Genomic DNA, 13,862 nt, shown 5'->3' with positions numbered 1-13,862 from the left:
CTTTATTTCCTTAGGATTAGTAGAAGCCAGGAGTCATGAACCAAATAACATTTTTAAGGCTCTTAATATAAGTTGCCACAGTGCTGGAAGGCTGTGCTAACCAACACTTTCAAAATTAACCCTTTCTTGAACTGGATTTTAGTAAACAATGACACTGTCATTCCGCAACTTTTCCATTCAATTTCTTTACTGACTTTGTTGTTGGGATTCAAACACCAATTTGACAAACATTTACTGAGGGCTTACTCTGTGCCAGGTACAGTGCTAGTGTAATGGTAGGCAAAAGGAGATTCATACATACCCATTACCAGGCAAATGACAACAGAGATACTCTTGCTATGTTGCCTTACCTTTTTCTCACAGCTGTACCTCTCTTCCAAATTTTTATTACAAATTATAATTTCAAGGCTGTGAATTAAGTTGGATTTCAGAGTATGGAAAAACTACAGAAAAATTAAAATCTTGGAAGTAGAAATTACAATAGTACTTACTTACCAAAAAGGCATTGGATAGGCAAAACGTTCCCTCAGATCAATACTCATGAAAGGAACATATTCTATACCATTTATTTTTGATGTTGTCCTATAAAGCACAAGAAAAAAAATCTAATTGTTCAAGTTTATCTTAACTACCAATCTCATTTAAACGCCTTAAAATTATATGACAAGGTACGGCGCTGTAGTAAAATTAAAGTGACAATCTCATACTGTTGATATCTTTATTTTAATATCATTTTCACAAAATAGTTGAATACCAAAAAATAACTGATTCAGTTCAATTCAGTGAGAGTTATCCTTTTAATTTTTTTTTTCAACGTTTTATTTTTTATTTTTGGGACAGAGAGAGACAGAGCATGAACGGGGGAGGGGCAGAGAGAGAGGGAGACACAGAATCGGAAACAGGCTCCAGGCTCTGAGCCATCAGCCCAGAGCCTGACGCGGGGCTCGAACTCACGGACTGCGAGATCGTGACCTGGCTGAAGTGGGACGCTTAACCGAATGCGCCACCCAGGCGCCCCGAGAGTTATCCTTTTAAAACTAACACCCTTCACAACTAAACCATGGTCTCAAGATAAGCCTATACTAAAGGTATCAAAAGTATCCCTGACACCAGGACACAAAACTTAGGCTTCTATCCTAAGCCCAAAGGGAGAAAGTGATCACTTAATTATTTTGGAACTTAAAAAACATGACATTTACAATTCTGAAAAATAATATGTCCTTCAGATTTTCTGGTTATGAGCATGAGTGATGGGTAGTGCAAGAAGGAAGCTATGGTCGTTGACAAATTAAAGAAATGTGGTTTGTAGCAGCTTTGCATATTTTGTGTATATGTTTATTTGTATGTAACAACTATTCTCTTCTTCTGTTTCTTTCCCTCATTTTATTTAGAAGTAGTTTCAGGGTAGCTTCACAATTTAGTCTTTAGGTAATAATATTCAGTGAGACTGTGACTGACCTTGAGGACTGGTTAATAATACAGTGAGCAATGGATACAATGACTGTGTATTCTCATTTTGAGAGGATGAGAACTTTTCACCTGTATAAAGGATAGCTGAATTCTGTTAGGTAGAAATGGTAGAGTTGTTTTGTCGTAGCATGAAATTCAAATGTGTGTAGAAAGGAGCATATGGATGCTGAGTGGCCTCAGTGTCGGACTGTTACTTATGGTCTCTCAACTCCAAAATCACCCTTCTTTGTCCTGTGTGTTGTATTGGTTCATGTGCAATTGTTCTAGGCAAAATGAGTCACATTAGTAGAAGAATGAAAATCTTCAGGAAGAAAAAAAAGAAAACTGCCTTCTGGTGGCTGTTGCAAATGAAGGAAGCCTTTCAGTTCAATTTTAGGAAATTAAAAGTGAGACTACTTGACTTGCACAGTTATGAGCACTTCGGATCTCCTCCAACTGAAGAAAAGCCACACTGGCTTTAGCCGATCTACACTGGCTCACAACACAATCACAAGGATTTCCACAACTTTGTTGTTTTGCATTTTTAATATCCCCTGAGGCTGCTTCCAGACTCTGAGTTGGCTTCCTAAACCAGGGATTGGCAAATGTTTTCTGTAAAGAACCAGACAGTACATCATTTTGGCTTTGCAATGAGGTCTCTGTCACATATTCTGTTTTTTCTTCGTTTTCCTTTTTATAACCCTTTAAAGACCATTCCCTTTGCTGACCTAGGTCTAAACTATTTCAAGGTGACAACTGTTTTCCCTAATGGGCTCTGGTTACCAGTTGCATAGATTATGAGTGGTCTACCATAGCTCTATTTTATTGTTTAACCTTTTCAGTGTTCGATTTTAAAGTAAGTTAGGATTTTCAGAAAGACCTACTAGAAATGCTAACACTAAAATATATGAGAACAAATTTTAACTATTTCAAGTTATGGCTATATGGCAATATAATTTATACCTGAATAAGAGCACAACACACCATAACAAAGATGTGAATACAACTCAGCGAACCTGATGAAAATTAAATTACCTGTGTTGATTATGTTAACAAAATTATTCATTACAATGAATCATAAACTGATTTACCTGAGAACTTCTATTTCTTCTGCTGTATATCTCTGTCCTTGTGCATCACATGACTGTGGACTTATAAAGGGCTGAGGTCTTTCAAGGAAGGGACTAGTCCCTAGTGGAAAATGTGCTCTCGTTGGAGGTGGCTTTGGTTTGGTATTTGTTGACTTGATTTTACATAATGGTTTTGTTAAAGGCTCACTCAATGCTTCTGCTCTATAATAGAAAAAGGTACAGAAAAACTGTTCTAGTTTTTAAGCTTTCCAGAAAATAAAATTTACTTCAAGAACCAGTCAAGCATTCCTAATGTAAAACTAGTAAGATTCATACATACCAGTCAACAGTTCACTACTTAAGCTACTTCCCAAAGTAAGATTCAGTATTTCACTACTGATAAACATTAATTGATAATATTACTGAGAACATTAATTGAGCACTTATTGCATGTCAGATACTATGCAAAATTAAGAGGGATATAAGAATGTATAAAATGCAATCTCTTCTCTTAAGGTGTTCAGAATTTTGTGAGGAAAGAAAGACAACTGCATCAAAAGTGACAGATGCTAGAAGTATTACATGCGAGTGAACGCACGGCAGAAGACATTAACTTAATGACCGAGAAAAAAGGGTGAGTCAGGGGAGGTTTTTCTGAACTGGATGTGCGAGCCACAGAAGTCCACCTGGGGAGTGAGGGAGCATTCTAAGTAGAGAGAAGAGCACGTGCAGATGTGCAGGAGTATGAAATAGCACAACAAGTTAAAGATAACTTCAAAAGAATGGATGACGCCCCTGTGAAAAGTACAAATGAGAGGCAGGAGAAGATGAGACCAGGGCAAGAGTTGATCATGGAATGTGTCACATGATATCCAAGGAAACTGTGGCTTTGTTTTGTCAAAGGTTCAAACAGAAGTTCTTAACTTGAGGTCCACATAGGAGCTTCAGGAATGTTGTGAACACTGAAATTACATGAAATGTACATGAAAAAAATTTTATGTACATTTTTCTTAGGAAGAGGACCCATAATTTTGAACAGACCCTCAAAGAAGCCAATGACCGACCCACCCCTCTGTGCTTAGGGTGCACTCAGAGGATACCGGATGGGTTATCCACATGGGTAATAAACATCACCTATGATTCTGACTAGTGAAAATGGAGAAGATAACTATGTGTCAAGTGCTCATACCCTCATGAATCTGGAGAGACAAACTAAATGTTAGATGATGGCAACAAAAAGGAAGGATGACTCTTACACCTCAATAAAAAAAAAAGAAGGGCTGGGGGTGGTATAGCTACCTAGTAAGATCCTCAAAAAGAGGTAATTTTATTCATACATAAATGTAATTTCCATCCTTTACTTTCATCTCTAACACTCTTTTTTAAGAGGTATAGTTCTCTTGCACAAATCTATTCATTCTCAAATACCCACTGAGCACATTCTATATGTCTGGCACTCAGCTAGGTGGCTACGGCATTGAACAAAACAGACAAAATTCTCTGCACTCACAGTTTACATGGAGGGTTGGAGTTCAAAGGGGCACAGACATTCATAATAGACATGATAAAACTGGTAAATGTCATATACTTTAGAAAGTGGTAAGGTCTGTGGGAAAAAGAGTAAGCAAGATGAAAGTACTGGAGGAGATTCCATATTAAATGAAATGGTTAGGGCAAAGCCTTGTTGGAAAGTTGACATCTGAGCAAAGAGTTCAAAGAGCTACAGATACTATATAATTTGGGGGTATGTATATGGATGCAGGCCAGCTCAATGTCAATTTCTCTAATTTTAATAGTTCTGGAAGGCTCTCTGGAAATCTGGTACGACACAACAGAAGGAAGTCTTCCACTTCAATATCATAATCATATCAATATCATAATCATTTTGTTTTACACATAGCAAACACTAAATAAAAAGTGTCTTGACTGATTTGTTATTTCTTGAGTTGAAAGCAGAGAACTAGAAAGAAATAAATTCACCCAGAGGAAGAAGGTCGACTTGCTCTAGATCTCAGGTTAAAGATGGACGTTTGTCACTATGAACTCTACAACACATTTAGAGACATCTGTCAAATTTAAGTAACACTGCCATCCATGATAAGAACTTGAGTGACCAAAACTCACCTATCTAGTGCCTGTCGAGCCAACTGTTTCAGTTTATTTTGCAGAGTTTTATCAGCAGTTTCATAAGACTTAAGAGAAAGAGAGACAGACATTCTGAAGCATAATTTTTTTCTTTGCTTGATCCATATTTCTAAGCAGATAATTTACAACGCAATATATTTTTTCAAATAACGAGAGAATAAACCAAGATGACCATTTGTTTTCATCCTTAAAGGTATCATTTAAAACAGCATTGAAAACATGCCACTGAGGTAAACTTTAAGACCACGTCATGTGGTAAACGAGCCACAACTGTACAAACATGGTGTCATGGAAAGCTGAGCAGCAGGAGCCTCAGGAGACCAACACTCACCCCCAGTCTCAGGTTTCTACAGAATCAGGCAAGATGGTTTCCCTGGACAAAAAGCCAGTCCTCTGACAATACTGAGAACACCACTCTCTATCATTCCACCTCATCTTCCTATCAAATACACTACACTGCTCTCTCTCATGCCCTAGATGTCCCTTAAAGCTAACTGTCCCAAACAGGGTCCACAGGAAGCAGTAAAAGCCCCTCAGCATATAGATTTTACATTGCAACACAATAAAGCTCTGCCAAAACACTTATTTTTTAATGTATGAAATTAAAAAAAAAATGGGGGGAGGTTTATTCTAAATTCATGGATTTGTGCTGGTGAATTCTTCCTGTAATAATTTTAGGTACATGGGTTTAAACAGGTTAAAAAATAACACCTAAAATTAAAAACAACAACAACATTGCCTAATGATTCAATCTTAAAACTCCATTTTTTAACAAAATGTTAAAAATCCATCATTAATTATCTACTCTTCATCATCTTTTAATGAGGAGTGACTTAATTATATTTCTTAACGATACAGTAATTTTTTTTCTTAAAGGAATTGTTAAATAAAATTCACCAGTAACAGAAATCTCTTCGCTTAATCCCACCAAATTTAGTAGCTATACATACGGTTTTCAGACAGAGATCTACAGCTTCGGTATACAATTCTATGGCATCTTCCACATTCCCTTTTTCATCTTCGTCAAAAGCTTGTGTAACAAGGAAATGAGCACGCTCTAAGTCCAACTGATGTTTTGATTTCAAAGGATCTGCACTCTTTGACTGAACTAGGATAGGAAAAGGGCCATATAGATGAAATATTACATTTATGTGTATTTGTATATATCCAGGAAACACACCACTTTAATACATTTAAGACATTTTTTATCAAAACTTTATAATTTTTCATTTTAAAAACAAGGTCAAATAATGATCCCTAAGAACTAATTTCTCCCCTTTCAATCTGAATTTTAAGGCCTAAAAAAAAAAAAAATCCCTACTTTTGTAATTCATCACACAATACATGCAAAAGACCAAAAAAATCAAAAATGTATTATTTACAAAAAAAAAAATTTCCCCTGAATTTATCCTTGCCAGCACTTTCTTCCTTTAAAAAATAAAACACCTGGAGTACTCCTCACATACCCCTGCCCTGCCCCAAAGACAAAACAAAAAAATTTGGAAAATGTTGATTCTAAAGAAACTCTATTTTATTTAAGGAAATTAAAACAATGTTTTTCAGTACAGACAATAATTGTGTGGCACAGTATCTTAGGCCCTGATGATTAAGTTCCTGCTGTTTCCTATTCATCTGAGTCCAGGTTAAATAATCATATATTTTTACTGCTCTTTTAAATAAGTATTTGTTTGTTTTTAATATAAAGGTTTATAAGGTACTTATTTCAAGAATGTAAAAAATCTCTTACAACTAAATAATAAAAAGACAACTCCAATTTTAAAAATGAGTGTGATGATTAATCTTATCAATTTGTATCAACTCTAACTGGGTGCCTAGATACTTGTGTAGACTTGGTTTCTAGGTACATCTAAGAGAGTGATTCTGAATGAAATTAACCTTTGAATTGGTAGTAAAAGCAGACTGTCTTCCCCAATGTGGGTGGGCATCAACTAATCCCCTGAGGAGCTGAAAAGAATAAAAAGGCAGAGGAAGGGAGAATTTACCCTCTCCAAATGATGGCTTTCTCTCTGTCTCTCTCTCTCTCTTTTTTTTTTTTTTTTTTTAGTTTTTTCCTGCCCCAGGGCCTGGGACTTACACAATCAACTCCCCTGCCTCTCAGGCTTTTGGACTTGGACAAAACTATACCACTGGCTTTCTTAGGTCTTTCTTGCTTGCAGACTACACATGATGGGATTTCTTAGACTCCATAATGAGGCTCTGTTATGATTCAATTCCTTATGCTAACTATCTTTATATCCTATTGCTTCCGTTTCTCTGGAAAGCCCTGATTTACATAATAGGCAAAAGATCTGTACAACCCTTTCTCCAAAGACATTCAAATGGCCAACTGGCCCATGAGAAGATGCTCAACATTAGCCAGCAGGGAAATGCATACCAAAACCCAAGATGCCACATTTATACCCACTTGGGTGGCTAAAATTAAGAAAGACAGAAAATAATAAATGTTGGTAGGAAGAATGTGAAGGAAATGGAACCCTCATACATTGCTGGTGGAAATAAATGCTGTTGCTACTTCAGAAAACAGTTCAACAGTTCCTCAAAAAGTTAGACATAAAACTACCACATGACCCAGCAACTTCACTCCTGGGTATATATCAAAGAGAACTAACAACCTATGTCCACACAAAAACACACACACGTACATTCCAAACAGTATTATTCACAATAGCCAAAAGGTAGAAGCAAGACAATGTCCATCAACTGATGAATCAATAAACAACATATGGTATATTGACACAATGGCTTTATTATTCAGCCATAAAAAGAAATGAAGTGTTGACACATACTACAACACGGATAAACCCTGAAAACATTAATGCTAAAGGAAAGAAGTCAGACACAAAAGGCTACATACTGGATGACTCTATTTACATGAAATGTCCAGAATAGGCAACTCCAGGGAGATACAAAGTAGGTTAGTGTAGTGGCTGCTAGAGGACAGTGGGTGGGAGGAAATGGAGAGGGGGTGACTGCTAATGGATAAGAGGTTTCTTTTGGGGCAACAAAAATGTTCTACAATTAGCAGTGATGGCTGCACAACTCTGGAAATATACTAAAAACCACTGAATTGTATACTCTAAAAAGGTGAATCTTATGGTAAGTGAATTACAGCTCAATAAAGCTGTTATTTAAAAAAAAAAAAAGCTTCACATTTTCTCTCTTAAAGGTATGGTGGCAACTTTTTAGAACTTTAACACCTCTCTGAAGCATATACTCATCCCATTTACAGAATGAAGACACCAAAGTTCAAAAATGTTAAAATATCTAGCCCAAAGTTTCTCAGTCACACATGACTGACATTTTCACCTGGATAATTCTTTGCTGTAGACTGTCCTCTGCATCGGAGGATCTTTAGTAAGATCTCTGGCCTTTACCCAACTAGTTGCCACAGTATACTTCCCACCTCTCCCTATTCTAAAACCCCAAAAATCTCTCCAGACACTGCCCAAAATCTTCTGAGGTACAAAACTGTTCCCAGTTGAGATGGACTGATCTAGCCTAAGGTTTTGCAGCTACAAGCTACAATTTAGATCTTTTAATTCTAAATCTTGAGCTCTTTATACTATACTGGTGAATTTCAAACTGTGTTACCCTTCCCCACCCAGAAATCAACTTATCCCTCAAGAGTCCCCTGTCAGCAAAACTTGTTTTACACATTGTCTGAAATGTTCACCTGAAAAGGGATTCTTTTGCTTAAAATAATAATTAATCCATTGGATTCTCTACAAATTATACTTCATTTGTTGAACAAAGAGGGTCAAAAAGCTAGCAAAACAATTAAGGTACGCTATGCTTTAAAAATCCTTTTGAACTTTACTTCTGTTTCACTGGCAAACCTCTATTCCTCAAGAGATTAGAGTTGTCACAATCCATGCCTGAATATCACATTTAAAAATATCTTATTTATAAACTCATTCGGCTGGGAAGACAGAGTTACTTTGAATTTCATGTTATTTTGACTACATGAATCAGCAGAACTTTGTATTAATTGAGGCCCTAATACACAGGCAATTGACTTTTCAATACATGCAATTTCTGGGCACTGTCTTAAACTAAACTACCTCGTCCTTAAGAGGATTATCCTAACAAGAAATCCAATGATGGGATCTACTTTTTCCTAACCATGTGCTAATAACTGCTCTGATCTACTGAGAACAAGTGATGGAAAACAGCACAAAGTCCAGCACGGAATGCTGAATAAAGACTCCTCTAAGCTGCTTGTGGTTTTATTACAGGGTCACAGAAGAAAAGGGGTAAGAAGAGCTCTTAGTGAGATGAATCCATTTTTAAGGCAAAATATCAGTAGGTTACCACTTCCTTTTCTACCATGTCAACAGCAGATTTTGATAGCAGCCACATACCTCTAACAAAACTGTGATCATTAAGCCTGTGTGCTTGTGTCACAGCATTTGCCATGCTGTTTACTATAAAAGTAAATACAAGTTGTTCCAGGTATCAACTTACATGTTGGTTTCCAAGATATGGCTTAAAAAGAGTTTAGTTAAGGTCTTGAGGTTGAGGATACTGATATAGAAGAGATTATGAACACGCTGCTGAAGTCGTTAACACTGGAGACATAACCCCTGAACAATGAAGAGGTTAGGGGCACTGACAGAAATCCACATGTAACTTTTGACTCCCCCAAAACTTAACTACTAATAGCCTACTGCTCACTGGAAGCCTTACAAGTTGATAAACACATATTTTAAATATGTGTTATATACTATATTCTTACAATAAAGTAAGCTAGACAAAAGAAGATGTTATTAAGAAAATCATAAGGAAGAAAATATATTCACAGTACCATAAAAAAAGTCTGTGTGTAAGTGGACCTACACAGTTCAAACCCCTGTTTGTTCAAGGGTCAACTGAAGTCATTTAATCTTAATATCAGGAGAGGGCATGTGACAGATATTTAAAAAGTAGACTTTAACAGGGTCCTAATCCTGACTCTGCCACTGATACAGTTTAAATATAGGTAATTTAGTATCTCTGTACTCCTGAGAAATTAGAGGAGACTGGACTATATTATCCCTAAGTTTCCTATTCACAGATCTATCACTTATTTCCATATTATGACTTATAAAGACATGACTACCAAAAAAGAAATGAGCAGCAAGAGTGAAGATCAAGACGCAATGATGAAAATGAAAAGGAAAGAGAAACATAGGGGGCTAATATAACACTATATATGTCAACTATACTTAATAAAAATTAAAAAAAGAGAAACATAGGGGGAAAGGATGTGATGAGAGAAGGAGAAAAATGACATTTAGTAGTCCTTTACTAACCTGCTGAATGCAAAGCCTGAACTCTTTCCAGATACTCATTTATTTTTTCTTGAATATGTTCCAGGCTTGATCCTGCCATCTCAGCATAAATTAAGGCTTGTGCAGCTTCCTAAAAAAAATAAAAATAAAAAAAATAAAAAAATCAAAGGAATCTAATAAATGAATTACAATTTGAATTTTCTCTACCACTTTCTAACTCACTACTGCTTTCTATAAATGACAAAATAAGGTCTTTAAGACAGTAGTAAGTGGGTTTTATATAACCCCCCGATACCTTTTCTTCAGTTCTCAATTTGTTCATACTGTTAAAAATTTATGAACTCAAATATGAGATTATAAACATTTTCTCAGGATAGCTGTACTTCTATGTTTTCTGCTTTCCTTTTTTATGCAATAGGTCAGACTTAAAATTATATACCTTGAAAATATGAATTAGGCCTGAAAAGCATTAGAATAAGTATATAATAATAATAATACTGGTTATTACTGGTTCATACTAATAATAGGTTAATGATAACTAAAAATATTAAGTGTCAAAAAAAGATTGTAAGAAATTATAAAGCTTAGGGTGCCTTGCTGGCTCAGTCAGTAGAGTATGCGACTCCTGATCTCAAGGTTCTAAGTTTGAGCCCCTTGTTGAATGTTGAGATTAAAAATTAAAAAAAAAAAGGGGGGGGAATTATAAAGGTTAAAAATCTCACAGTGGAAAATCTTTTTTTCCAAGTAAAATATTGCCAAAGGGTGACACATTTCTTTTTAAACTTTATTTTGAGACAGAGAGAGAGAGATCATGCCAGCTGGAGGGACAGATTGAGAGAAAGAATCCCAAGCAGCACTATGCAGAGCTGGAACTCAGGAACACGGAGATCATGACCTGACCCCAAATCAAGAGTCGGACTCTTGACTGAGCCACCTAGGTGCCCTAGGTGCCCTTTCAAATCTATTTTAAAGCAGATTTCAGTTGTACGGAATCAACGTATTTTAATTAAGAAAATCTGCATTCATCTTCCAGTTCTTTTAATACTCTCATGGCCAGTTATGCTGCGGCTAGTTCTCCCCATTACCATTTTAGGATAACAGGTTACAAATGCTATGGCGAGAAGGACCATAAAGAGATTTCTCCAAGCAACACCTTCCTAGCAATAACCTAAGCATGTGCACTTTGCAGAGGCTGTTGCCAAATTGTCTGGATCCAAAGAAGCCAGCTATCTACTGAACAAAACTTTCTGAATACAGTTAGTGGAGCAGGGGTTGTTTCACTGAACTTAACAAAATCAGTAAGAAGAGTATGGTTTTGATCCATATGAAAATTTACTGAAAGGCTGTGGGGGGTAAGGAAGATGATTTCCTCAGATTCTGTAACTCACACATTTCATAGGAGAAAGAAAATTTTACATGTAAACATTAAATATTTTATGTACTATTATCTAAATACAACATAGTTTATCTCAAACTGATGTTATATATGTATAAATATATATTTCATACCTCCAATTATCTTGCATGTAAATACTGATTTTCAAATAATTATCTGGCTTAAAAGAAATAAAGCCAACTAAAAACTTGCTGGTATCAGTTTTTATTCATTTAATCTATATTTGAAAATGACAACTAAGGAATCCCTCACACAACAGTATGAAGACAGGAAATGCTAAATATCTGGTAAAGTTTACATAAACAGTTCCTAGAAGCACAACCACTTTTCTGACTTTCTCAAGGATAAAACATTCTTCATGCATGCAATCTTACAGCAAAATAAGAGGCACTGGTGTAGTATTTTCTTTGGCTTTAGACAAAGCTGTTTCATATGGCATATTTTAACCTATGAATATCTGTCACTTATTTCACAAAAGTAAAACACATTGAATTTTAAACACATACCACCTTCGCGAAATTGTTCAAAAAAAAAAGTCCGAAAGGAATGATTCTGAAACACACCGAAAGTCTCTAAATATGATTACATGAAGGCAATAAAATAATAATCTGAGAAAAGCAAACCACACATTACTGATAGCAAACACGTTTATATATAAAAAAAAAATTACTACTACTGGTATGATCAAAGTCCGACATTCTTTCTTTAAAAAAAAAAAAAAGATGACTGTATCACGAGGATACAGCTACCTCCACTAGGAAGCAGAGGCCACGGCTAAGAGCTGGAGGAGTGTATTTGCAAATCCTCAGGACCGGAGAGCAGAGAGTGGGCTGTAGAGGGTCATATTCTTTAATTATTCCGCCCCCGGTAACTTAGGAATAAACTGCCAAGAAATGTGTAAAGCGTTAGTTATAAGGAGATTAACCGCACCAATACTTACGATGCTGAAAAATCAGAATGAACCTAAATGTCCATTAGTCCGTAAATAAATTATGGCACATCCACACAATGGAATACTACACATCTGTCGTTAATAAGATTAAACAAGCAACTTTAATGACTTTTTTAAAGCTCAGATACAAAGAAAAGGCTAAAATACTATAAACAGTACAATCCAAGTTTGTCTTGTACAGAGAAGCTGAATCACTGTGTTGTTCACCTGAAACTCATGTAACGTTCCACGTCAACTATACTCCCTTTTTTTAAACGTGTGTACGTGCATACGCGTAGACAAACAAGCACAAAGATAAATGCTCCGGTAACAGACGTGTTATTCTTCCTTAAAACTTTATTTTCTTCAACGAACATGCATTATTTCAGTGTTTATCAGAGACCACTTCCCACTAGCCATAAATCAGAGCCAAATGACAGCGAGAACTAGCTGGCTACTTAACAACCCATGCCTAACTACTGCTGCCATACGTAGCTCAACGGTGGACACTGGCCATCCAAGACTGTAACCAGAGAAGTGGTGGCTCCCAAGCCGCGACCAAACCCGCCCACGGTGGCAGGAGCCCGGGTGGCCTCTCCCCTGCAAAGGAGGGCAACAGAGCAGGAAGAGGGAAAAGCAAAGCTCAGTGGGCCTGGCCGCCGCGGCACCTGGACCCGCCCCCTGGCTTCATAAACAGTGCAGCGATCCCCCGCTCTACCTTGTAGTAAAACACAGCCTCCGAGTAGCGACCTTCGTGGTCGCGCTGCACCGCCAGCCGGGCGAACTGCACGGCGTCCCGCTCCAGCGCCGTGGCGTCCATGGCGCCAAGGCCCGGCACCGGCGGAGGGAGGGAGGGAAAACCTGACGAACGAAGGCTCCTGGCCGACCTCCGCACAGGCCGGGAGGCGGACTCGAGAACGCCGCCAAAAGAGCAGCAAAGTTTATTTTCAGTGACTGAGGGAGGAGAGCGGGTCTTCCCAGCCCGGGTCCGCGGCTACACGGAGCCGCCTCAACGCCGCGCCGGCTCCCAGCCTGTACGGCCGCCCCACTTCTAGGCCACCGCATTTCCCCCGTCCCGCCCACCGGTTCCACTGCGCAGGCGCAGCGCGACCCTCGGGAGTTTCTCGGGAGATGGGGCGGCCGAGGCCGGGCTCGCGGGAGTACGTGGGTGATAGGCGGGGCCTGGCCTGCGCGGCGGCAGCGCGCACGTGATCGCCAAGGCTCCGGGGACTGGGCAGGCGAAAGCAGAGTGGAGTCCGGGTGGCCCACCTCCCCTTGGTTTGCGGGGGTGTGGCAATGCCTACGGCGGCTGTTGCTGGCAACGCTAGGCAGGAGCGGCGCATGCGCCTTAGTGAGCTGTTTTCTCCACAATGTGTAAAGGTGGGGGAAGCGTAAAGGGCCATGGAAGAACGGTTTCCAGAGTCATCTGGACCGATTTCTTAAAAATTAGGGACGTAAAATAGGACATAGGATTCTCTTAAGATACCCTTTAATAGCATTTATTTTCTACCAAATCAATCATAACCCTATATAGCACCCCCCACCGTGTGTGATATTGGTTGAATTGTCAACAAACAAGG

The 13,862-nt window shown here is 38.1% G+C and overlaps 1 protein-coding gene across 2 annotated transcripts in view; it reads right to left on the bottom strand.

Moving 5' to 3' along the window:
• Positions 1-13,385, bottom strand: part of CAPN7 (calpain 7) — a 41,823-nt gene extending 28,438 nt beyond the window's left edge. Inside the window, exons 1-6 of one of the 2 annotated variants that reach the window (XM_053221468.1) lie at positions 13,001-13,385; positions 9,977-10,085; positions 5,615-5,772; positions 4,644-4,711; positions 2,541-2,741; positions 496-582 (exon numbers count right to left, since the gene is read on the bottom strand). In XM_053221468.1, coding sequence (XP_053077443.1) covers positions 496-582; positions 2,541-2,741; positions 4,644-4,711; positions 5,615-5,772; positions 9,977-10,085; positions 13,001-13,102 — 725 coding nt within the window. In that variant the 5' untranslated portion in view covers positions 13,103-13,385. The remainder of the gene's footprint in view (positions 1-495; positions 583-2,540; positions 2,742-4,643; positions 4,712-5,614; positions 5,773-9,976; positions 10,086-13,000) is intronic. The other variant, XM_015068475.3, reaches the window with a different exon arrangement.
• Positions 13,386-13,862: the final 477 nt, after the last annotated feature.

Source organism: Acinonyx jubatus, chromosome C2 (assembly GCF_027475565.1).
Source record: "Acinonyx jubatus isolate Ajub_Pintada_27869175 chromosome C2, VMU_Ajub_asm_v1.0, whole genome shotgun sequence".
NCBI lineage: Eukaryota > Metazoa > Chordata > Mammalia > Carnivora > Felidae > Acinonyx > Acinonyx jubatus.
This window is presented reverse-complemented; position numbering and strand designations above follow the sequence as displayed.